Here is a 27896-nt window from a genome sequence, read left to right as displayed (position 1 = left end):
TTTCTTAATTACGACACCAGTGATAGAAAGTTAAATCAGACTGAGTGGCCTCTTTGTATGTTATCCTCCATTATTAATAAAAATAGCCTTTAAATATAGCCTCAATGCTGTCATTTTCCTACTGTAAACCTGAAGATTTTAATACAATATTTAGAGCAATGAGGTTTCCAATGAGTATCAATATCGGGGGTGGGGGAGAGAACCTAACAAAACAAAGAATTTTGCAAATATGGTAACCAAAGGTACAATGTTCAATGTGAACACTGGACAACTATGAGATCTCCTGTTAGGAAATCTCTCAGAATTTAAGAGATTCTAATTGCCGTTTAATGACACAGAGACAGGAAAAAAGCAAAGGAAAACTACTCAAAGAATATATTCTTTAGTAAGCAACTACAGCCAGTCCATTAAATGTAATCCCTTCATAAATTACTTAGGCTAAGCAAAAGAAAGTCTTTTAAAAATTAAATTTATTTATTTTCCAAAATACATGTATTCCTCACCAATAAATCCACACATCTCAGCCTTTCCACATACACTTATGCAATTTCTACAACAATAAAACCTAATCAGTACAGATATCACTAATGTACAATGTGTGAAGGCTCAGAACAACGGCTGTGCTGAAATGCTCAGTTCATTCTTGTGAAATTAAAGGTAAAATGGGATTACAAAGCAATAGGAATATTTAATCTATTGAAGAGAATAAATGTTTCAGAAACTCAAAAAACACTTGCTAACCTATTCAACTAATTAGGACCAAAAATTTTTCTTTTTACTCTAAGGCTAGTTCATAATACTGTGCACGTATGTGTGTATGTGTTTATATATTTATAAAACACTGAATACTTAAAATTTACTTAATTCTGAAATTACTAGTCAAACTACCCTGAACTTCTCAGTCTAAAATGTGTTCTACTGTCTTCTTCTCATTTAAAGATTTTTGACCCTAGTAAGTTTCTTTTAAAAAAATGCAAATAGTATATACTTTTGGCTTATAACCTCTATGCAGTATACAACTTCTACCTAACAAGTAAAGGCAAGCTTATTTCTCAGATAGGTGCTAATCTTAGACCACTGATGGATAAAGGAAAGCTTAATTTTTTATAGGAGTCCAAATAAAAAAATGGGTATGACAATGTTTTGGAAAGGTTATGCTTACATAAATATCAAATAACTTAAAAGTTCAGTAATAACTATAACTGCCTAATTTTCCTGGGTGGTACATCAATAATTTTTACTAAGTGCTGATGGGTAAGGTAGCCACTTCATCTGTGCTTCTCCATCACTGCACAGTCAGGAATAATTTAAGAATCACATTAGTTTTCATCTTATTATTGCTGCTGCTGCCCTAATTGCTGATATTTTTTTTTTCTCCCCAAATTATTCCGCTTGGATAGAGGAGACCTTAACATCAAACCATACCTTGTTCGCTAGGTTCTGACTGAGACTTTCTGACAGTAAGGTCCAGAGGTGAGTCTTGGTCAGCCATGAGAAGTTTGCTGAGCACAGGGTTCTGAGTAGTTGCAGCCGTGGGAGAGGTGGTGACTGGAGATGCTTTCGGCAGGCTTTGGTTCTTTGTGCTATTGGGCTGGCTGGGGTCCTGAGTAGAGCTATTTTTTGAGGTATATTCAGCAGCAAATTGTTGGATCATTCGCTGCATGATCTCACGGGCCACTAGGGGAATATTGGGGTCGGAGACCCAGGGACTGTCTGTAAACAAAGATTTATTTACTTTTAAAGTGGGACAATGTACTAAAAAAAGACAGCTTTCAATCAAACATAAAATTTCATTTTATTTTTTTCTTAAAATGCAATATCCTAAAAATTGTATTCCCTCTTTGAATTATATTTTTAATTTCTAAGCTTATAAATTGCAGATTTTTAAAAATAAAATTATCATTAAAATATTTCTAAACATTTCCTCCAGGATTATGAAATTAAATACAGGGATAACAAATAGTATATCTTACGGGCAAGAATCACTTACCTGATACAGAATCCCAAAACCTTTCTCTAATGAAATAATTACTCTCCTGTTTACCACCTACAGATCACATCAGGTTTCCCCTAGATTTTTCCCCAGTCATCTCCTCTTAATTTTAAAATAAAGGCCATAAAAATTCACTGACTCACAACTTTTAGCACTGGAAGTGATCTTAAAAGTCAAATAGGATAAAATCAAAGGGGAAATGTTTTGTATAAATAAAAGTATTATTAATACCACGCCTCTATCATTACCACACTATAATAGTCTACCAGGCAGACTAAGCTTCCCAAGAGCAGAGGCTGTGTTTGTTTCCTGTGTATATTCAGCACCTAATCTTGCCTGGTGTAACGTATGCATTCATATTACATGGATAAGAAATGGATGAATCAAATCACCATCTTTTTTTACAAATGAGGGAAAAATGATCTAAAGAGTAAGTGACCTGTTCAAGTTTGTAGAGATGGTTAGCTGTAGACCTTTGATTAGAACTTGTCTCATCTTAATGTTCCATCTGCGACCTTTACTCCCCAGCACACTTCACAATGTTTGTGGTAGACGTGCCAATAAACCATTACCCATTGCTGTCAAGTCAATTCCGACTCACAGTGACCTCACAGGACAGAGGAGAAATGCCTCATAGGGTTCCCGAGGCCGTAATCTTTACGGAAGCAGACTGCCACCTCTTGCTCTCAGAAAATCTCGGTGTTCTTGGTCTTTTAAAGATTAAGTATAAAAGGCAAAATACTTTTACCCATAGTATTTTGGAGCTGTAAGGAACTTAAGCTCATCTATAAATTTAAAGAAAGACTGACTCTTACTACTATTAAAATCTACACTCTTCACCAAAAAACAACATGATCAAAACCTCACAGGACACCTAAAAACAATTTTTTTTTTCCCTGAAGAGGCAATATTCAATACCATAAGATATCCATAATGTCAGAATATTTATTTAATTCAAAGGAGTTTAACAAGGCTTGCCCTAATGATAGTCATTTCTGTTCTATTACCAAGTATTTACCCCTCTAAATGTCTTCTCTATAAATAGAGACTATGAGTATTCTAGAGGGTGTAAGAATAAACGTATTCAATCAGATAAAATTCAGAGGTTCCTACAATCACTGGCAATGGTTCCTTACATGTTTTAATAAACATTCTAGCTATACATTGCTGTACCAAATGTCTACTCACTGGATTTTCTGATCAACATTCATTTAACTTTCCAATTAAGATCCATTTTTTTCTACATAGCATACAATCCTCCATAAGGAAATTTGTATTTAAGCATATATGATATCTTACATACATTAGTGTATTTTTTTTCCCCTGTAAAACTGCAGAATACGGAATAAAGAAAACGGAAAGTGCCAAATAGGAAGGAAAATGAAATAATTTGGTCTTTTAAAGATTAAGTATAAAAGGCAAAATACTTTACCCATAGTATTTTGGAGCTGTAAGGAACTTACAGCTAAGTTAAACTAGAACAAATATAATTCAACGGCTTTGTAAAAGATTTTTAGGATAAAGATCACAGAGTGCTAACTTGGGGTTTTCATGCCTGCACCACAGTTTGCCTCTTTGGTGAATGAATGACTAAAACAATCATAAAAAACACACAACCAACGTTTATGAATCAGATGACATTTCTGCCATGTGAATTTCTACATCTTTTGAAAGTTTCTTGAACAGTTCGTTCTTTTGCTTACTTAAAACATAACATCTACAAACACATCTATGCCTAGAGGAACACACATAATTGAGTCCAATAAAAGCCACGAACCAGATAAAAATTAAAACTACAGTAAAACATTTAAATACTATATCACAGCCACTGTGTATTTTAAAATATAAATCTAACATTAAGAAAACTGTCAAATTTTCAAACAAATGTGACAAAGAAAGCTGAAAAAAATGTTATTCTAACAGTTGTAGAAGGTATAGAGTGTTTTCAAATTGGAATTAACGCATGCCATACAATTTGTACGTACCACAACAGCCTACTTTTATTTTTATCCATGTTTCCACCTTGCTACATAACCTCTGCATACTTAAAATATACAATTTACAATACTTGGAGACAAAGCAACAATCTAAGCATCTGAATTATTTTTTAAAAACAAAATATCCTCTTCAGACTAAATTGCCTGTCATAATCCTGGATAGTGAACATTTTTGGTATTAACCTGAAGGGTACTAACAGACACCTCTGAGACATTTCCAAGAAGATTAATAAAACATCTAAAAATAACAATATTAGTATATAACTTTCAATTCCAAAACAACAGTTCTTTTTCCAAGCATCGGATGCCAGTTTACAGACAAATATACACACCTAACTTTATATACAATTTCATAGTAGTCTCATTCTCTTGAAGTCTATCCTGAGTCCAATTCCAAGGTAAAAATTCTTCCCCTAAAGTTTATGTGCTCAAAGGTTAATTTCTAAATAAGAAACAGGACAAGAATGTTAATATAGATTATTCCTCCATGACAAAGTAATGGAACTAGTAGAGAAGTGGGACTGAATTTCTCTGTGGGAATCTGGCTTATTTATGACTGACCTTGTTAACTCCCTCTATGAAAAAAGAGGATGAAAAGTGGTTCTTCCGTGTAAATTAGGGAGAGGGGTTCTTTTCAGGTAATGAAGCTTGCTATAGCAACACATCAGACCCATGACTTAATTTTATTTGGGTAATGAACTGACAGAGCTGATCTATCAGTCATTTATACTTTTAATATGAATTGTTTGAATAAACAATCACATACAGTATTCATAAAACTAACCAAGGAAACAAGTATTTTGGGTATAATTTTAAAATTCAGGAAGTTTTATGGGAATGATAAGCTGAGCATGAGAGCCTAGGCTGAGAGCTTTAGGGTCAGAGAGTGCTAGTGGGTATTAAAAAAAAAAAAAGTGACAGTGTACTAAAAGATTTAATTTTGCCTAAGGAGCTAATGGAAGAAACTGTATGTATCACTGAAAAAATTGTCTCTGTGCATTCCTTAATTATACATGATGCTTTGGCTCATACTGAACTCGAACATATGAGGAAATATTAAAGAAAGTGGAATCTTTTAGTCTGCTGGAAAGTTTTTTAGAATGTATCATAGTAACCTCTATGTTGAAACTAGAGGAAAGGTGTGCCTCAGGAATACAAAAGAATTTAGAAATAATTTCTTTAAAGTAAAGACTCTCACTAGAATGGATCATGAGAAGGGAAGGTCTTCTTGATTTATGGAAATTATGCTATGTGGGTAGGGAAAAGAACAAAATGTCTCCATGAAGACTTCCTAAACCTCAGCACTTAGGATTGAAGAGATTTCCTATTTTATTTTTATATACATTTATATTTTTACTATAAAAGAAATATAAAACAAGCATACAAAATTTCAGGGAGAAAGATAAATTGAAAAATGCAAGAGGTCAAATTATTAAATGTCACCTCAAAAGTAGGTAAGTTATAGTATATAACAATGAGGCTATTTCTTTAATTCTAATAATTAAAAAAATTAAGTGAAATGAGAATATATGAAGGATAAAAAATGCTTGCAAATCTAATTTCAAGATATAAATTTATACTTTGTCTCCAAATGAAACTTCTCTGGGTAATTATCGGTAATTGAACAGTGACTGTATGTATAAAAAATTAACGAAATACAGAAATGCTAAAACCTTAAAATTTTCATTTTCTCATAATAATTTTCTAAACTAACGAAAACTTACATGGCACCATAACTTCAGAGCAAAAAAAAGGGAGGGGGATAGGAGAAGGGGGCTTGCCTTACCCTATCCCAAATTTAATTTGATCAAAGAAATAGAGAAATATAGAGTGGATATCAAACATATATATACACATATTTTTAAGACTCTCTTGTAAAAATGGCATTCAAATTAAGATTAATATAAGACAAGCAGATGCTAAATGTCATTCTTCACTGAAACCAACCTTTTCTATAAAAGACTGCATTGAGGAACTCTTCTGCTTGTCTCTCGAATCGAATGATTTTTGCTTGCCCTTGTTTAAGCAGAGCTTCTTGCCCAGCTCCCGAAGCTGGTTCATCCAGATCGACTAAGTGTCCCTGCAAAAATATTTGGTAAAACATTTGCACAAAAATCTTTCCCCATTCAATAGCAAAAGCAAAGATGCATCACTGAAGACAAACTTTAATAACAGATAAAACAAATCAGTTCAATACAATTTAAACTATTTTAAAACTTCAAATCAGGATAAAATGTAACTCTACAAAAGTATAAAAACAAAATGAATATAACATAACTTTAGACGGTTTTTAATTCATGTTTTTTATTATTTTTAATCACAAGTAAACTCTAATTAGACTGTAATTCCCAAGGGAAACTTTCCTTGAGCATTCAAACACATTGGTTCTTATTACACTTTAGCAACAGCTCGCTTCCAACTCAGACAGATTGCTTTTTTAAATAATAAAAGAAACCTTAAATCTCAAACTTCATTTGACTTGAGGATCATATTTGTTCTCCTAGTATGAAATATGTTTTTTTCTGATACAAAACACAAAGACTTTTAAAAGGCCATTAGGAAGGAAAACTCAAAGAGAATATATTTAAATTTATAATTCTATTCCTAGGCCACTGTTTTGAAAACTGTGGTTCTCAAAACTCTTAGTGGGTTCTGAAATTGATTTACTAGATCAAAACTAGCATTAGAAAAAATAAAATTAAAGCTAGAGTACACTGTATATGGTAAAGGTAACTATTTCCGTATTTCTTGTTACTGTTATATATACATGTACGTATGCTTGAACATGTCTGCAACATGAAATGTGAGTCCTGATCAAGAAGTTTCAAGATGCTACACTAGACTATCCCAGAGACTCCCATCATCTGCTCCCTGACTGCAGGAGAAGTGAACTAAGTCAAAATGCTTTCCACTTACTTCTACCCCTGCAGCTAAGGAATAATCAGGGTACTCAAAGCAATCATCCATGAACACTTCTATGTGTGACACATTAAGCTGACCACATAATTTGTTAAAAAAAAATTTTAGGCAAAATATTTTAAGTGTTACAAATAATTACCCATTGCAACAACTTTTACTGTAGTAGTACTTGCCAACTTTCCTTCACAGACTAAAACTATTATGAAATTTTTTTTTAGTCACAAATAACAGGCATTAATCAAAGAGTCCAATAAAATTCTCCACTGTATTATACTTCAGTGTCATGTCATTGATTTTTAACAATCATATGTTATGTGGCATAATCTGAAAAAAAATTTTTTTTTGTACTTATACTAATTATTCCTACATTCAGTCAGTTCAAGTCAGACTTTTGCAAATACAGTATCTACACTTAAACTCGGTTTAATGTACCATTCAGATTACCTTCTAACCTAGGCAGTTACTACATATTCTTTCTTGAATCAAACAATTACCAACTGTGACAACCTGGACAGTGAAATACACAGAACCACTTAAAGTAGGTTCATATCAATTATGGTCACGTCTATCTGTTGTTGTTTTAAGTAGCTTTATTGAGATGTAATTCACATAACATACAATTCAACTATTTTAAAGTGTAAAAACTCTGTAGTTTTTAGTATACTCTCAGAGCTGTGGGAAGATCACCACAATCTAGATTTAGATCATTTTCATACCTCAGAAGGAAACTGTATCTTATTCTGGACATTTCATATAAAGCAAATCATACAATTTGTTTTTTGTAACTTTTTTCATTTAGTATGATGTTTTCAAGATTCGTTTGTATTAGCACATATCCATATTTACTTTCTTTTTATTGCTATATAATATTTCATTGTATGGATACACCACATTTTGTTTATCCATTCATCAGCTGATGGACATCTGGATTATTTCCGATTTTTGGCTACTGTGAATATTGCTGTTATTAACATTTGTGTACAAGTTTTTGTGTGGATGTATATTTTCATTTCTCTAGGAAACATACATCAGAGCGGAACTGTTAAGTCATAAGGTAACTACATTTAACATTTTAAGGAAGTGTTGAACCATTTTCTAAAGAGACTACATCATTTTATATTACCAAGAGCAATGTATAAGGGTTCCAGTTTCTCACAGGCTCATGAATGCTTGCTATTATCTCTTTGATCACATCCATCCCATCAGATGAGAAGTGGTACATTACCGTGATTTAGATTTGCATCTCCTTGAAGATTAACAGGTGGCGCAAATGGTTATGCACTGGACTAAGTAACCAAAAGGAGTGTAGTTCAAACTCACTCAGTGGTGTCTTAGAAGATGGACCTGGCAATCTGCTTTTGAAAAATCAGTCTTGAAAACCCCTTGGAGCAGTTCTACTCTGCACATATGGGGTTCCCATGAGTTGATTCTAACAATAACAACAAAGACTAATAACGCTGAGCATCTTTTACATGCTTACTGACCATGTGAATCTCTTCTTTGAAGAAATGTCTATTCAGATCCTTTGCCCATTTTTAAACTCGGTTATTTATTTTTTCATTAATTTTAAAGAATTCTTGGTATATTCTGGATACAAGTCCATTTCCACTAACAGGATATGATTTGCAAATTTTTTCTCCCATCCTGTATTCTCATGTCAATGATGGCACTGTTTGCAGCACAGTAAGTTTTAAATTTTAATGAAATTTATTTATCTATTTTTTTCTTCTGTTACTTGTTTTTATTGTCATATCTAAGAAACTACTGCCTAACCCAAGGACATAAAGATTTACTCCTGTGTTTTCTTCTAAGAGTTTTATGGTTTTAAGTCTTACATTTAGGTCTCTGATCCATTTCAAGGTAATTTTTGTGCCTGGTGTAAGAAAGGAGTCCAATTTCATTCTTTTGCATGTGGATATCCAGTTGTTCTGCACCATTTATTGAAAAGATGATTATTTCCCTCATTGAATTGTCCTCGGACTCATGTAAAAAAATTAATTGACCGTAAGTATCAGGATTTATTTCTGAACCTCAATTCTATTCCATTGATCTATATATCTATCCTTAAGCCAGTAACACATTATCTTGATTACTGCAGTTTTAGTCTAAGTTTTGAAATTGGGAAGTGTCTCAGTCCTTCCAATTAGTTCTTTCACAAGACTGATTTGGCTACTTGAGGTCTCTTGAATTTTCATATGAATTTTAGAATGTGCTTATTAATTTCTGCAAAGAAGCCAGCTGGAATTTTGAAAGGAATTGCATTAAATCTGCAAATTGACTGGGGGAATACTGCCATCTTAACTATCAATGAACATGGGTGTTTATTTTTTTAGATCTTTAATTTCATTAATGTTTTATAATCTACAGTGTTGCAGTTCTTTTATTAAAATTGTTCCTAAATATTTTACTCATTTTGGTGCTACTGTAAATGGATTACTTTCTTAATTTCAAGGATGTTCACTGCCCATGTCTGGACATAAAATGGATTTTTATATACTGATTTGGTATCTTGCAATCCTGCTGAATTCATTTGTTAGCTCTAATAGTTGTACATGTGGATTCCTCTGGATTTTTTATATAAAAGATCATGTCATCCACAAACAGAGATAGTTTTACCTCCTGTTTTGCAATGTGGATGCCTTTGGTTTTTTGTTATTGCCTAATTGTCCTGGCTGGAACCTCCATTACAATGGCGAATAGTAGTAGCTGAAAGTGTACATCCTTGTCTTGTTCCTGATCTTAAGGGGAAAGAGTTCAGTCTTTCACCACTAAATGTGACTTTGTTAGCTGTGAGTTTTCACAGATGCCCTTCACCGAGTTGGGAAATTTCCTTCTATTCCTAGTTTGTTGGGTGTCTTTTATCATGAAATGGTGTTGGATTTTTGTCAAATGCTTTTTGTTGCACTATGGAAATGATCCTCGAAGCCCTGGTGGTGCAATGGTTAAGAACATGCCTGTTATTCAAAAGGTCAACAGTTTGAATCCACCAGCCACTCCTTGAAAACCCTACGGGGCAGTTCTACCCTGTACTATAGGGTCACTACAAGTCAGAATCGACTCAACAGCAATTGAGGTGATGGAGGTTTTTTGTTTTTTATTCTTTTAAGATGTTGCATTACTTTATAATTGATTTTGGGTGTTAACGAACATTGCATTCCTGTGATGAACCCCACCTGGTAATGGTGTAAAATACTTTCTATATATTGCTGGATTTAGTTTGCTCGTGCTTTGCTGAGGATTTTTTTCTGTTGGTATTCATAAGAGATACTGGTCTATTTTTTTCTTTTTTTGTGTGATATCTTTGTCTGGTTTTGGTATCAGGATTAATACTGGCCTCACAGAATGAGCTGGAAAGTCCTCCTTCCTCTTCTATATTTTGTTAGAGTTTGTGAAGAAATTGGTATTAATTCTTATGTAAATGCCTGGTAGAAATCACCAGAGAAGACTGCTGGGCTTGGGCTTTTTTGAAGGAACATTTAAAATTACTACTTCAACCTCTGTACTTGGTATAAATCTATTCAAATTTCCTACTCAAAAAAAAAAAAAAAAAAAAATTTTTTTTTTTTTAAGTTAGTTTCAGTAGTCTGTGTCTTTGTAAGAATTTCTCCATTTCATCTAAGTCATCTAATCTGTCGGCATATAGTTGCTTATAGTATTTCCACATAATCCTTTTTATTTCCGTAAGGTTAGTAGTAATTTCCCTTCTATCATTCATGATTTTAGTAATTTGAGTGTTCTCTCTTTTTTCCTTGGACAGCCTAGATAAAGATTCGTCTATTTTGTTGATCTTTTTCAAAGAACAAACTTTTGGTTTGTTGATTTTTTTTTCTATTATTTTTATATTCTATTTCATTTATTTCTGCTCTAACCTTTATTTTTTTTCTGCTTGCTTTGGGTTTAGTTTGCTCTTCCTAGTTTCTTAAGGCAGAAGGTGGGCTGCTGTCATTGTTAACTGCTGTCAAGTCAGCTATGACTCATCACGACCCCATGTATAGCAGAACAAAACGTTGGCTGGTCCTATGTCATCTTCATGATTGTTGCGATGTTTCACTCCATTGTTGTGGCCATTGTGTCAATCCATCTCACTGAGGATTTCCCCCACCTTCACTGGCCCTCCACTTTACCAAACATGATGTCCTTTTCTAGCAACTGGTCCCTTCTGATGACACATCCAAATGAGTCAAAGTCTCAGACATATTCCGCGATCCACAAGGTTTTCATTGGCTAATTTTGGGAAGTAGATCTCTAAACCTTTCTTCCTAGTCTATCTTAGTCAGCAGAAGGTTAGGGTACTGGTTTGAGATCTTTCCTCTTTTTTAGCATAGGCACTTGCAGCTATAGGAGCCCTGCTGGTGCAGTGGTTAAGTAATCAACTGCTAACTGAAAGGTTGACAGTTTGAACCAACCAGCTACTTTGGGGAAGATGGGGCAGTCTGCTTCCATAAAGACTTACAGCCTTGGAAACCCTATGGGGCAGTTCTAGTCTGAAACTGAGTCTATATAAGCTGGAATTGACTCAACAGCAACAGGTTTGGTTTTAGGTTTATCTGCAGCTATAAATTACTCCCTAAGCACTGCATTAGCTGTGTCACAAGGGTGGGGTTTTTGGTATTTTTTTTGTTTTAATTCATCTCATCTATTTTCTACTTTTGTGATTTCTTTTTTGTCCCATTGATTATTTAGCAGTGTTGCTTAATTTCTTCATATTTGTGAGTTTCCCAAATTTCCTGTTACTGATTTCTAATTTCATTCATTGTGGTCGGGGACCATACTTTGCATGATTACAATCCTTTAAAAGTTATTTTATGGCCTGGAATATGATCTATCCTAGAGAATGCTTCGTGTGCACTTGAGAAGAATGAATATTCTGCTCTTGTTGGGTGGAGTGTTCTATAGATGTCTGCTAGGTCTAGCTGACTCACAGCACTGTTTAAGTATTCTATACTTTTGTTGATCTTCTGCCTAGTTGTTTGCTCCATTACTAAAAGTGGGGTATTGATGTGTCCAACTATTATTGTTGAATTGTTTTTCTCCATTCAATTCTGTCAGGTTTTACTTCATACCTTTTGGGGAGCTATTATGTCTGAGTATGAATCTTTTTGTTTGTCCTACCTAGAGTTTGTTGAGTTTCTCAGAAGTGTAGATTAATGTTTTTCATAAAATTTTGGAAATTTCGGCCATTATTTCTTGGAAACTTTTTTACCCCCCTTCCCTCTCCTCTTCTTTTGGTTCAACCACTGTGCATAAGCTGGTGATCTTAATGGTGTTCCTCATTTCTCTGAGGATGTATTCATTTTTCTTCATTCTTTTTTCTCTCCGTTCTTCAGACTGCATAATTTCTGTGATCCATCTTCAAGTTTGCTGATTCTTTCTTCTACCAGCTCAAATCTACTACACAGCCTGAGTGAATTTTTCATTTCAGCTATTGTACTTTTTATTCTTTTTATAATTTCTAACTCTTAATTGATATTTTCTACTTAAGGAGACATGATGTTGCTTCTCAGAGGGTGCAGCCTTGAGCATGCACGGTTTCCCTGTCCACCAGGAATGAGGAGTGGTTTCAGTTGGGTTCTCTGTTTCTTTCTCCAATTTCTCTAAGGCTCTGGCTGATCTACTTCTATTAGTACCACATACCTAGTTGTTGTGCTGTTGTTAGTTACCGTCAAGTTGATTTTCAACTCATAGCAACCCCATGTGACAGAGTAGAGCTGCCCCATAAGGTTTTTCAGACTGTAATCTTTATAGGAGCAGACTGTCAGGTCTTTATCCTGTGGAGCCACTGGGTGAGTCAGAACCACCAATCTTTCGGTTAGCAGCGAGGGCCTAACCATTGTACCACCAGGGCTCCTTACCTCGCTCTTAGCCTCCATGAATTGCTAGTTGATTGCTCTACTGTTTTTGCAATACCCCAGGGTGTTGTCTGTTTCAAAAAAAGCTGGGCCTCTTTGCAGGAGCAGGGTATTTCTAGTCTTTGAGGTTCCATCTAATCCTGGGAGATTCTTCTCAGCTTTGTTTTCCTGGTTCTGTTAAACTTCTAGCTGGTCTACCATTTCATTTGTTGCTACTATCATACGGAACCCTGGTGGCCCAGTGGTTAAGAGTTGGGCTGCAAACCCAAAGGTCAGCAGTTCAAATCCACCATCTGTTCCTTGGAAACCCTATGGGGCACTTCTACTCTGTCCTACAGGGTTGCTGTGAGTCAGAATTGACTCAACGGCAACAGGTTTAGTGTCACAGAGCTACCCGTCTCCTCTTGGTTGCTCACCACCAAGATATCCACTGTTTAACACCACCTTTAGGCACGGATTTCCCCATACCCTGTTTCAAATCGTCAGTTCCCTTAGAGAGGGCTATAGAGTTCTTCGCTCTTAGGACCTGCCTCTCCCCCTAGGCAGAACCACTGTGCCACTGCACTGGTGTGGAGACAGAGGCAAAAGCCCACTTCTTCCAGAGTGACACCTGTGCTCTATGAGGTACTGGGTGAGGACATTAGCCCCTGATCACATTCACTTGGCCTCCCTGGCATGGAGCATCTGCCCTAGGAACAAGCTGGGGCAAAGTGGGCCCATTAGTCGGCTGTGCCTGGAACAGACTTCTGTTCTATGAGTAGGAGCTGGGTGGACAAGGGAGTCCTAGTCTTCTTGGTCTTACCTGCTTGGAAGACAGCTTCTGTGATATGAAGCTAGAGGGTATGAGAGATACCAGCAGCCTGTCCCTCCCACCCAATGAGGAGGATTCCATCATAATGAGCTGGAGGAGGTGGGCTGGAGCAAATTGTGGCCCATATGCCACAGATTCTTGCTGGTCTCACTGAGAATTAGATTTTCTTGAGTAAATATTTCTCCATTTGCTATATGCCCTTAAGACAGGTATTCTCAGAGACTTTAAATGGTTGTTCAAAAATAATTTTCACCAGTTAAATGGCTGTTTCACTCATTTTTTTCCCCAGAACAATAACCAAAGATGAAAAACAACACAAACCATCTTTGTTCAGCTGCATCCAATCACCAAGTTAAAAATTTAAAACAATGATGTATAAGCAAATTATAGCGTATCCTCTATCACTGTACATAAACACACTGAAATAAAATGTATTGACAACAAAAATGTTCATGTAACACAGAGCTAATAGACAATAAAACAGCCAGGAAATAGAAAGATAATTCATCATACCCCTTCCAGATTTGAATTCTAAAAGGAGGCATTATAGTAGGGCAAAGAATAGCAAAATGATTTGATATACTCTTATTTAACTCAAAAGCCATTGTTCTTTGCATTTCCTATTCCTATTTATAATGAGAAGAAATTCAAAATGAGAAGAAACAGCTGCAAACATCCATTAATAATCGGAACCTGGAATGTATGAAGTATGAATCTAAGAAATTGGAAATCGTGAAAAATGGAATAGAACTCATGAACATCGATATCCTAGGCATTAGTAAGCTGAAATGGACTGGAACTGGCCATTTTGAATCAGACAATCATATAGGCTACTATGCTGGGAATGACAACTTGAAGAGCAATGGTGTTGCATTCATCATCAAAAAAAAAACGTTTCAAGATCTATAAGTACAACGCTGTCAGTGATATGATAATATCCATACGCCCACAAGGAAGACTGGTTAATACAACTATTATTCAAATTTACGCACCAACCACTAGGGCCAAAGATGAAGAAATAGAGATTTTTATCAGCTGCTGCAGTCTGAAATTGATCAAACATGATGCAATCAAGATGCATGGATAATTACTGGTGATTGGAATGCAAAAGTTGGAAACAAAGAAGAAGGATCAGTAGTTGGAAAATATGGCCTTGGTGATAGAAACAATGCTGGAGATCGAATGATAGAATTTTGCAAGACCAACGACTTCTTCATTGCAAATACCTTCTTTCACCAACATAAATGGCGGCTATACACATGGACCTCGCCAGATGGAATGCACAAGAATCAAATTGACTACATCTGTGGAAAGAGATGATGGAAAAGCTCAAAATCATCAGTCAGAACAAGGCCAGGGGCTGACTGTGGAACAGACCATCAGTTGCTCATATGCAAGCTCAAGCTGAAACTGAAGAAAATCAGAGCAAGTCCACGAGAGCCAAAATATGACCTTGAGTATATTCCACCTGAATTTAGAGACCATCCGAAGAACAGTTTTGATGCACTGAACACTGGTGACCAAAGACCAGACGAGTTGTGGAATGACATCAAGGACATCATACATGAAGAAAGCAAGAGGTCATTGAAAAGGCAGGAAATAAAGAAAAGACCAAGATGGATGTCGGAGGAGACTCTGAAACTTGCTCTTGAGCATCGAGCAGCTAAAGCAAAAGAAGAACAGAAGAACTGATGAAGTAAAACAACTGAACAGAAGATTTCAAAGGGCGGCTCGGGAAGACAAAAAATAACAACACGTGCGAAGAGCTGGAGATGGAAAACCAAAAGGGAAGAACATGCTCAGTGTTTCTCAAGCTGAAAGAACAGAAGAAAAAATTCAAGCCTCAAGTTGCAGTAGTGAAAGATTCTATGGGGAAAATATTAAATGACGCAGGAAGCATCAAAAGAAGATGGAAAGAATACACAGAGTCATTGTACCAAAAAGAATCAGTCAATGTTCAACCATTTCAAGAGGTAGCATATGATCAGGAACCGATGGTGCTGAAGGAAGAACTCCAAGCTGCTCTGAAGGCATTGGCGAAAAACGAGGCTGCAGGAATTGATGAAATATCAGTTGAGATGTTTCAACAAACAGATGCAGCGCTGGAGGTACTCACTCGTCTATGCCAAGAAATACGGAAGACAGCTTCCTGGCCAACTGACTGGAAGAGATCCATATTTATGCCTATTCCCAAGAGAGGTGATCCAACTGAATGTCAAAATTATAGAACAATATCATTAATATCACATGCAAGCAAAATTTTGCTGAAGATCATTCAAAAACGGCTGCAGCAGTATATCAACAGGGAACTGCCAGAAATTCAGACCGGTTTTAGAAGAAGACATGGAACCAGGGATACCATTGCTGATGTCAGATGGATCCTGGCTGAAAGCAGAGAATAGCAGAAGGATGTTGACCTGTGCTTTATTGACTATGCAAAGGCATTCGACTGTGTGGATCATAACAAATTATGGATAACATTGTGAAGGATGGGAATTCCAGAACACTTAATTGTGCTCATGAGGAACCTTTACATAGATCAAGAGGCAGTTGTTTGGACAGAACAAGGGGATACTGATTGGTTTAACGTCAGGAAAGGTGTGGGTCAGGGTTGTATTCTTTCACCATACCTATTTAATCTGTATGCTGAGCAAATAATCTGAGAAGCTGGGCTATATAAAGAAGAACAGGGCATCAGGATTGGAGGAAGACTCATTAACAACCTGTGTTATGCAGATGACACAACCTTGCTTGCTGTAAGTGAAAAGGACTTGAAGCACTTACTAATGAGGATCAAAGACCATACCCTTCAGTATGGATTGCACCTCAACATAAAGAAAACAAAAATCCTCACAACTGGACCAATAAACAACATCATGATAAACAGAGAAAAGATTGAAGTTGTCAAGGATTTCATTTTACTTGGATCCACAATCAACAGCCATGGAAGCAGCAGTCAAGAAATCAAAAGATGCATTGCACTGGTAAGTCTGCTGCGAAGGACCTCTTTAAAGTATTTTAGAGCAAAGATGTCACCTTGAAGACTAAGGTGCACCTGACCCAAGCCATGGTATTTTCAATTGCATCATATGCAGGTGAAAGCTGGACAATGAATAAGGAAGACCGAAGAAGAATTGACGCCTTTGAATTGTGGTGTTGGCGAAGAATATTGAATATACACATGGGCTGCCAAAAGAACGAACAAATCTGTCTTGGAAGAAGTACAACCAGAATGCTCATTAGGAGCAAGAATGGCGAGACTGCGTCTTACATACTTTGGATATGTTCTCAAGAGGGACCAGTCTCTGGAGAAGGACATCATGCTTGGCAAAGTACAGGGTCAGCAGAAAAGAGGAAGACCCTCAACGAGGTGGACTGACACAGTGGCTGCAACAATAGGCTCAAGCGTAACAACGACTGTAAGGATGGCGCAGGACCAGGAAGTGTTTCGTTCTGTTGTGCATAGGGTCACTATGAGTCGGAGGTGACTTGACGTCACCTAACAGCAACAACAACAATTTATAATGAACAAATTGTTGGCTTATAACTATACAGAAATAAAACCAGAGGCTTGAACTGGAATTTTTGTCTCCTAGGAGTCATAAAAATCATACAATTTTAGGAATGGCCCACCTAGGCTGGGTGTTTCACAGCCAGAGGTGATTGTGTCATATTACAACCTATTGTGATTCTGAAAAAAGCATATCTGCCTACAGCTCACTGCCAGACCTTTTGGTTCTGGGCTTGTGGGTTTGGGAGTACTCATTATATTTTTCAAGAGACCTTAATATTTATTTCAGAAATAAACTGGGGGAAAAAAAAAAAAGGGCCGATGAGGGTGAAAGTAGAGGAGTCTGGAGCTTTTGCTTCATGTGTTAGGGTGACAGCACCATTAACCCAAAGGGTTTCCTGCTTATTTCTTTCACAGGTCTACTTGGTTTATTTGTAATTCTTGCTTAAGTTCCTTCAGAGAAAGACAGTATAAGTGTCACACCTAGATAATCAAAGATTATGAAATCTATTATCATCTTATTTTAACATTTTATCTGGATTATTTTAAAGATTTCATTATTTTTCTACATCAAACAGCTGTCATATTTAGAATTAATCTTGCCAAAGCTGTGAAATTTCTAACACGGGCGTCACAAAGTTTTTCCAAGAACATCAAGGAGAGAAATACATTAAATGAATAATACAAAAATTATAGAACCTCAAACTTGCAAGTTGTAAATTTTTGAATCAGAAGTCTTTTGAAAGTGAATTCTTTCATGAACTACATGCGTGAGAGGGGATCAGTATTTAAAAAAAACCCAGGTGTATTTTTTCATTTCTCTTTTAACTTACTGAGTTTTTTCACCTACTTCAGGATCATGGTTTCATGGGACACCCCAGTTAATCAGCCTAATAATGTGTTTACTGGTTCTTTCTACCTCCCAGTTTGCTGCATAGTACGCATGGGTCTTAAAAGCTTGCAAGCAGCCATACAAGGCTCAACAATTGGTCTCTGTTCACCTGGAGCAACAGAGGAAGGAGGAGAGGTCAGGAACAGGATGAGCATATGGAATGGGTGGCTAATTGCCTCCGTGAACAATTGCCTCCTTTGCCATGAGACCAGAACTAGATGGTGTCTGGCTACCACTACTGAACATTTTGATCAAAAATTCCACACAAGAATCCCGATCAAAATGGTGAAAACGCAGAATTTCAAATTCTCATGGACCTGCACTTTTTGGAGCCATGGACGGTAGATGAACCCCTGAAATTACTGCCCTTAGATAATATTTAAACCTTAAACATACCCTGAAGTCATCTTAAAGCCAAATGACAGTTTAGCTTAACTAGTGAAAAAAAAAAAAAGGGCTGCCTTGACCATTATGCTCTTTTAAGAGCTAGCTATATGGGATCAAACTGACAACAGCAACTGGATAGATCAGATGGAACATTAGTGGGCAGTGAGTTTATGTTAATGAGAGATGAACAACTTGGAAAACTAGGGTGAGAATGGTTGCACAACTTGGAGAATGTAATCAATGTCATTAACTGTACATGTAGAATGCTGTATGTTTTGCTGTGTATATTCTCAACAACGACAAGCTAAATAAAATTTAGAAAAGAAGAATATCTTATGTAGCAGAGTCTACTCTGACACACATGGGGCTGCCAGGAGTAAGAGCCAACTCGACAGCAAAAGTTTTTACACCTCCAAATTGAAACCAACTCCATTTAAGTTGCTAAACTTTATATTAAATTCACCAGGGGTTCTGTTATTCTTATACCTGGATATACAAAACAAAGGTCTTACCATTTAGCAATAAAAATTTGTAAACTACGATCATCTATAGTCTCATTTGTCCAAAAAGTAAATATATTGTATAGAAATCCTATGAGATTTACACTTTTATAAATGATGCTTGTTTTTCTGACTGGGAAACCTTGAAAAAACCTACTTCGTGCGGAAAGCTATAAAGGAAGAAAAAAAGTATATACTACTGATATTTCCATCACCCCTAGATAATTTGATAAATTCACTTTAAGCCTTCAAAAATATACATACGTAGATATATTAACTTTTTAAAAAAAATAAAAATGAGATTCACACTGTAAATAATTTTATGTCCCTTCTAAATATTAAATTACATGCTACAAAAATTACATTCTTCAAAAATATGTATCCTTATAAATGTGCCATAATTTGTGTTGAGACTACCGCCAGGTTTTTTTGCTACTGTAAACTGTGTTTCAATCAATTTGTTACAGAATCCCACTATTTCCTCAGGATAGATTATTAGAAGAGAAAGCACGGATCAAACAAAAAGATTTTTTTCCTAAAACATATTACCAAACTTCTTTCCAAGAAAAAGTTACACCAATTTATGTTTCCACCAGCAGTTTATGGATACCATGTTGCCATTCTTGCACACACTGGATTTTACTGCTTCCTAATCTTGGCAAATTGTTGGGTGCCTCTGAGTTGATTCTGAGTCCCAGCTGCCCTATACGACAGAGCAGAACTACCCCATAAGGTTTCCTAGGCTGTAATCTTTACGGGAGTGAATCACCAGGTCTTTTTTTCCACCAAGCCTCTGGGTGGGTTCTAATCGCTGATCTTTTGGCACCACCTGGGCCCTGTGCCACCAGGGCATCTGAATTACAGTGCTGGTGAAGAATACTGAATATACCACGGACTGCGGAAGAATGAACAAATCTGTTTTGGAAGAAGTATAGCCAGAGTGCCCCTCGGAAGCAAGGATGGCGAGACTTCGTCTGACGTACTTTGGACATGTTTTCAGGAGAGACTGATACCTGGAGAAAGACACCATGCTTGGTAAAGTAGAGGGTCAGTAAAATAGAAGAAGACCCTCAACAAGATGGATTGACAAAATGGGCTCAGTAATGACTGAAGATGGCACAGGACACAGCAATATTTTTTCTGTTATAAAAAGGATCGTTGTAAGTCAGAACCAGCTAGACGGTACCTAAGAACAACAATCTTTGCACATGTGGTGAAAAATAATTCTTTTATTGCTTCAGTTTGTACTTCCCTAATTACTAGGTAAGGGTCGATTATGTTTTCTATTGTTGTTCTTAGTTTTTTTTCCCCTTTGTGTATTTTCTGTTCATATTCTTTGCTCATTTGGCTACTGAAGTTATAATATACTAACCAAAAATTTTAGTACCATTTACTGAATGACTAATCCTTAATTTTTCAAGTGATGTTTGAGGGTGCTTTCAAAAAAGTTGTATACTAACAATTCTATAAAGTTTATTTTACTTTCATTATCTTTCAACTCTACCATTAGTGTCATACTTTAAAACTCTTATACATCTATAATAAGTTTTAGTATATTTGGGAAGGCAAATCCTGACTTGTTATTCACTTTTTTCAAAATGTCCTTCCTGGCCATCCTGACTTTATTCTTTCAGATGTTTAAAAGCAGTTCGTCAATTCTGCTCTCCCCAACCATCGGCTCCCCGAAAAAGACATTGTGTTTTTTATCAGAATAGCATTATACTAAAAAGTAATTTGAAAATCAGTCACCCTATGTTCATTGCCGCATTATTCACAATAGCAAAGTGCCCATCAATGGATGAATGGATAAAAAAATTGTGGTACATACATACCATGGAATAGTATGCAAGTATAAAGAATAACGAGGAGTCTGTGAAACATAACATGGATGAATCTGGAGGACATTATGCTGAGTGGAATAAATCAATCACAAAAGGACAAATATTGTATGATCTCACTATTATAAAAAGTTAAGAATAGATACACGCACAGAAAGCAATGCGCTTTGATGGTTACCAGGGATAGGAAGGGGAGGGATGGGGAATCACTTTTCTAGGTAGTACACACGTGTTAATTTTGGTGACAGGATAGGCAATACCAAATATGGGTGAACTCTGTACAACCTGATCAAGGTAAATGAAGACACTAAGAAGTATAAGAAAAAAGGTACAATTTCAGTATGAACTATTAACACACACAAGTTTCCAACAGCAGTAATAACAACAAAAAATGTGTGTGGTTACGTATGTATGTATATACATGTATAGGAAGGCACATGCAAGTAAACACACATGTATCGGTGTACCTGTAGGCATAGGTATATACATGTTTGTCTGTGCTGCATATATATCCACATATGTAAGAAAGCACATGGGGGCACAATTATAGAGACTTCCTAGATCTATCCAAACAATTTGTGGGATTGGTTTACTGGGTTAAAAGGTTTAGGACCACAGGCTTATATGACAACTTAGTCAAGTAGCATAATATAGTTCATAAAGATGTTCTACATCCTAGTTGGGTGAGTAGCATCTGGGGTCTTAAAAGCTTGAACGTGGCCATCTAAGATACAACTATTGGTCTCTACTCCTCTGGAGCAAAAGAGAATGAAGAAAAGCAAAGACTCAGAGAAGAAACTGGTTTATAGGACTAATAGCCCACATGAACCACGGCCTCTTCTGACCTGAGGCCAGAACTAGATGGTACCCAGCTACCACTACTGATCACCCTGACCAGAGACATATTATAAGGTCCCTGATAGAACGGGAGAAAAATGTTGAACACAATTTAGATTCCTAAAGAGGCCAGACCTACTAGACTGAGAGGGACTAGAGGAACCCCCAAGGCTGTCACCCTAACATATCCTTTGAACTTGGAATTGAAGATTTTCTGGAGGTCACCTTTCTGTCAAGTAACAGATTGGCTTATAACACCCATGAATAATGTGTTCCCTTAAACAATCAACTGCATGAGATCAAACAGCTGACATTTACCCAAAAGCAAAGATAAGAAGGCAAGGAGGGAAAGGGAAGCTGGATCAATGGAAACAGAACAAACAGAATGGAAATAATGAGAACACTGACACACTGTGAAAACTGTAACCAATGTCATGGAACGATGTATATAAAATCTGTTAAATGGGAAACTAATTTACTGTGTAAATTAGTTTTTATCTAAAACACAATAAATATTCAAAAAACAAAACAATGACATCCTTAAAATAATCAGTCTCTTCTAGGGCCACTTCACATTTATGCAAATGTTCTTTTATGGCCTTCAATTAAAATTCTGTAGTTTATTCACATATTTCCCACCTACTAATTATTTTATATCTTTATTGTCATTATGAAAAGGATTTTTCCTTTGTTTTTTGCTATTGCTGGTATAAATGAAGAACAGATATGTGTGTAACTTAATTTTGTATGCAGCTTTCAGAGGAAAATGAGGGCCATCTCTCTACCTTCAGTTTCTATGTTCTCTGGTAGCGTCACCAGTTTGTGTCAATTTTCCAATGCCTTTTCAAGGCAATTTCTTTTAAGGGAGCTGTGAGGGATGGTTGGGAGAGCTGCAGAAGTGGCTAACACTGTCTGATGATTCATCACCCAAAGCAGGAAGAAGATACTGAGTGGACGGGATCATCTCCACTAGGAAAGATCTCAAATTCTTTATTAAGCTTTCAGTCATCTCAACCTACACGATCCATAGGATATACCCTTTTATTACCAAATTACTACTGCTTGGCAATGGGAATAAAAAAGTATCTAAAAGATGTTTTCCAATAAGGGGCTTTTACTGCATATTTTTCTCTATAATGTAGTTATCTACACTGTAAGAAATACTAAAGGAAGTTCTTCAGGCTGAAAGGAAATGATACTATAAAATACTCCTGAGAGAAATTAAAGAAAGCATAAATAAAGGTGAGTTATATCATGACCATAAACTTGGAGACAATATTGTTAATGTGGCAATCCTCTCCAAATTCACCTATACAGTCAATGCAATCTTAATAAAAATTCTAAAAGGCTTTTTGAAGAAACTGACAAGTTGATTTTATAGAAAGGCAAAGGACTTACACTAGCAAAACAATTTTGACAAAGTTGGAAGACACGTACTACCTGATTTCCAGCATAAAGATATAGCAATTACGACAGTATGGTTTAAGAAAATGGCACAGAATAGAGTTCAGAAATAGACCCACACATGTATATGGTCAACTGACTTTAAAAAAAGTGCCAAAGTAATTTGATGAGGGAAGAGACAGCCTTTTAAACAAATGGTGCTGGAACAACTGGATTATCTATATGGAAGATAATGAACCTCAGCCCTTACCTCACACCATATAGAAAAATTAACTAAAAATGGATCATGTCCCAAAATATAACAGTTAACACTATTAAACCTCTAGAGAAAATATATGATTTGTGTGTATGTGTGACATTGTGTTAGGCAAAAATTTCTTGAACAGGACATAAATTATAAGAGAAAAAAAGATAAAATGGGCATCATCGAAATTAAAAACTTTTGCTTTTCGAAAGACAAGGGCAAGCTACAGGTTGGGAGAAAATATCTGCCCATATATCTGACCAAAGAATTATATACAGAATATATAAAGAAATATTACAACTTAATAATAAATTTAAAAAAAAAAAAAAAGGGGGGGAAAAGACTGAAACAAACAAACCAAACCCATTGCTGTTGAGTTGATTCTGACTCATAGGGGCCCTTAAAGGACAGAGTAGAACTGTCCCACAGGGTTCCTAAGGTTGTAAATCTTTACGGAAGGAGACCACCACATCTTTCTCTTGCGGAGTGGCTGATGGGTTTCAAACCACCGGCCTTTTGGTTAGCAGCCAAGCACTAATCACTGCACCACCAGGGCTCCTCTAATAATAAGTTCTTTAAAAAAGGGCGAAAGATTCAAACAAATACTTCACAAAATATGTACACACAGGAAGATGCTCAACATTACCAGTCATCAGGGAAATAAAAATTAAAATCACAATGAAATACCAGTTAAATAGATTGACAAGTCAAACGCTGACAAAGTGTAGGGCATTAGAACTCCTAGTTACTGACAGGAATGCAAAATGGTTCAGTCACTCTGGAAAACCGTATCGTAGTATTTCATAAAGTTAAACATACAACTTTACAATCCAAAGTCACTGCTGTCAGGTCGATTCCGACTCATACTGACCCTACAAAACAGAGCAGAACTGCCCCATAGGGTTTCCAAGGGTATAAAACTTCATGGAAGCAGACTGCCACGTCTTTCTCCCGCAGAGCAGCCGGTAGGTTCAAATAGCCAACTTTTTGGTTAGCAGCTGGGTTGGGTGCTTTAGCCACTATACCATCAGGGCTCCTCTACAACTTACAATACCACCTAGTAATTCCAATTCTAGGTATTTATCCTTGAGAAATGAAAATACAAAGACTTATATGCAAACAGGTCACAGCGCCCAAAATCTAGAAACAACTCAAAAGTCCATAAAGAAGTAAATGGATAAACAATAGACAGGAACACAAGATTACACACAAAAACAAGAACAAATCTCAAAAAATTATGCTAACCAAAAAAGGTCAAACACAAGAGACTACATACTGTACGATTCCCACTATATGATATTCTAGTAAAGGCAAATCTATAGTGGTTGCCTAGATCTGGGAATCTAAGAAGGGGCTGACTACAAAGGGGCATGAAGAGTCTTTTTTAGGGTGAATGAACTGTCCTGTATTTTGACTGTGCTGGTGGTACACAACTGTAGCTACTTACCAAAATCTATCAAGCTGTACTCTTAAATGGATAAATTGTACCGTATGTAAATATTACCTCAATAAAAAAGCTGCAAACTTAGGTTTAGAGTATTAAAGATACTAGATACTGAACACGTCACTGACTTATGACTCTTGAACTAACCATCTGAAATCAAAGAAATGATCTTCATTAGTGTTTTCAGTGTCACAAAGAAATGTGATGCTTATTTTCCAATCCTATGTATCTTTCCCCTCAATAGTAAAAATACTTTTAGGTTGAAAAACAGTGTTTTTTACTTGCTGTCCATTTCTTTGCACAGTATTCTGAAAATATATACTGCCAGTGGCAATGAATTGATAGCATTTCACCATTTTTGTTCTATCCTTTCGTACAAATCAAGATGAGGAAGCTGACAGTTACCCGACTGCTGGTCTTTTTGAATAATGGGATATGTGGATTAGCTACAAAAAGGGGAGGGGGGTAGAGGAAACAATTCCCTACCAATGGAACCAGATTGGAAAAATGAATGATTCCAGTACTGTAGCAGGGAAAAGGACAAGATGAGCCTGGAACACCTTTTTGTATCAGAAAGAAAATGCTTAAAAAAAAAAAAAAAAATGATGAGGACACGTCAAAAGGATATAGGAGGCAGCTTAAAGGGCTCCACTGACCAAATCTGGGACAATGGATTGTAACTGAACAGAATAAAAATTATGACTCTAAACTGATAGGGACGGGGGAGGTAGGCAAAAGCTCTTCCTCATCATACAAATCCAACTAAAAAGAGGTACAAAGAATAACAGAATTAGGAAAATCCTCATTTTTTCAACTATAAAAAAAAAAATTCTGGCAAGAATGTACAACTGATACTACAACTAAAACAGGTGAAAATATGAACAGGAAAAGACATTTATTTACAGAGTCACAAAGTATCTTCCCACCAGTTACCTACTAATTATAGGGGGAAAAGAGTAACTTTATAATAGAGAAACCTGACAGACATCACCTAGCCAAGTGATCAAAGTTAATGTTACCTATTAAGTGACCTTGTATACATCGTGGTGTAAAGTACTAAGGAAACAACATCACTTACTCAATATTCCTTACCAAAAAGTATGACCTAAATTTAATCATGAGGAAACATGAGACAAACCTAAACTGAGGAACACTGTACAAAACAAACGGTCCGTAGTCTTCAACAATGTCAATGTCAGTAAAAACAAAAATGCTCAGGAGACACTCCAGATTAAAGAAGACTAAAGAATAATGAAAATCAAATTCAATGAGCGACCCTGAATTGGATTTGGGACTAAGGGAAGGAAAAAACTTCAAAGAACCTTGGAAAAATTGATAAAATTTGAAGAAGATTCATATATTAAATAATATACCAAGGGTAAGTGCCCTGATTTTGGTAACTGTACTACGTTGCTTAAGTAAGCAGGTGTCCTTATTCTTGGGAGATACACACCCAAGTATTTAGGAATAAAGAAGTGTGAAGGGTATGATGTCTGCAACTTATTTTCATATGGTTCAGGAAAATATGTGTGCTGTATATACGTCTACAAGAAAGAATGAGAATGAATAATAAGGCAAATTGTGGCAAAATGTTAACAACTGGTAACTCCAGCAGAAGGGTATAAGGAAGTTTTTGTAACATTCCTGCAACTTTTCTCTAAGTGTGAAATTATTTCAAAAGTTAAAAAAGCGTAGGATGGACAATTGCTGAACCCTACTTTTCTCCCACAAGCCAGCTTTCCCTTCTCTCTCTCTCATTCCCTCCTCCATAATCCCAGCTGTCTTCACATTAAATTGTATTTGCTTGTGTTATGGGTTGCTGGTCTCTGATATACAGTTTGAGGGAAAAGAGCAAAGAGAATAATAAGTAGGATATGGAAGTTAACAACTTACAGGTTTCTCTAAAACAGAATAAAAAAAATTTTGTCAAGGGCCAGAGAGTAAGTATTTTAGGCTTTGCAGGCCACATATAGTTTCTGTTGCATGTATGGATGCAGGTTTGTAATAACTGATTGTTTGAAAGGCCTACTACCCCAGTAGATCATGGGCCAATAGCTACAGCCATGCCTGCTACCTACCCATGGCTTACTGACATTTCAAGCAATGAGCTAAAATGAGCTGACAAGATGCGACTCACTGATTTAAATGTCACTTTCTGTCGTCTTATAATTTTAAATGCCAGCAAGTCTTAGGGAAAATGGCTCCACCATTTTAAATGCTCATACTCTTTAAGGTCAGTTATCAGCACAGATTTCTGGGCCTCATCTTCAGAGTCTCTTCTTTAGTAGGTCTAGGGTGCTACCCAATAATTCGCATTTCTATAAAGTTTCTAGGTGATGCTAATATTGCTGGTCCAGGAACCACAGTTTGAAAACCAATGGTTTATTTTACTCAAGGACTGATACAGTCTCATCTTTTTAAAAAAGCTTTGTTTTTAGCCAGTTAAGAATTCTATGTATGTGTATGTGTGTATATTAAAAAACCGAACTCATTGCTGTCGAGTTGATTTCAACTCATAGCGGCCCTACAGGACAGAGTAGAGCTGCTCCATAGGGTTTCCAAGGAGAGGCTGGTGGATTCAAACTGCTGACCTTTTGGTTAACAGTTGTAGCATTTAACCACTGTGCCACCAGGGCTCCCTGTATGTATGTATGTATGTGTATATGTACACATAAATACGTATCATATACATACGTATATGTATATACACATAAATTTATATACACACACCTACACGTACAGAGGTGCACTGGTGGTGCAATGGTTAAGTGCTGGGCTGCTAACCAAAAGGTCAGCAGTTCAAACCCACCAGCCGCTCTGCAGAATAAGATGTGGCAGTCTGCTCCTATAAAGATCTACAGCCTTGGAAACCCTATGGGACAGTTCTACTCTGTCCTATGGGGTCACTGTGAGTCAGAATTGACTTGACAGCAGTGGTTTTTTTTTTTTTACCTAAAAGGAAATCTTACTTCATGTAAATTATCACTTTTACATTAATAAAATATGAGTTGTGCTTAATGCAATTTTTACCATGTGTCAATATTCATTTTTGTTAAGCAGACCATCAAATTAATGAATAGAAAAACAAAGAATAAAGTTTCAAGCCTGAACGCACACCAAGAGTTAAATACGGTACTCAAAATGTACAAAAAAACCTACCCTGAACGACTCTTACAAGTGTATCTAATTGTTATTACTGTTCATGGAAATTAAGACTAAAGACCAAGAGGCAAATGGCTATTACCATTATATGTGTTAATACTCTAGTAT

At 36.2% G+C, this 27896-nt stretch overlaps 1 protein-coding gene across 6 annotated transcripts in view; it reads right to left on the bottom strand.

Moving 5' to 3' along the window:
- The window catches only part of LCOR (ligand dependent nuclear receptor corepressor), a 147213-nt gene that overhangs the window by 40202 nt on the left and 79115 nt on the right, over positions 1 to 27896 (bottom strand). For all 6 annotated transcript variants that reach the window (XM_049856111.1, XM_049856112.1, XM_049856113.1 and 3 more), the window contains 2 exons: positions 5938 to 6070; positions 1426 to 1713 (listed from right to left, as the gene is read on the bottom strand). In XM_049856111.1, the coding sequence (XP_049712068.1) occupies positions 1426 to 1713; positions 5938 to 6070 (421 nt within the window). The remainder of the gene's footprint in view (positions 1 to 1425; positions 1714 to 5937; positions 6071 to 27896) is intronic.

This window comes from Elephas maximus, chromosome 16 (assembly GCF_024166365.1).
Source record: "Elephas maximus indicus isolate mEleMax1 chromosome 16, mEleMax1 primary haplotype, whole genome shotgun sequence".
Taxonomy (NCBI): domain Eukaryota; kingdom Metazoa; phylum Chordata; class Mammalia; order Proboscidea; family Elephantidae; genus Elephas; species Elephas maximus.
This window is presented reverse-complemented; position numbering and strand designations above follow the sequence as displayed.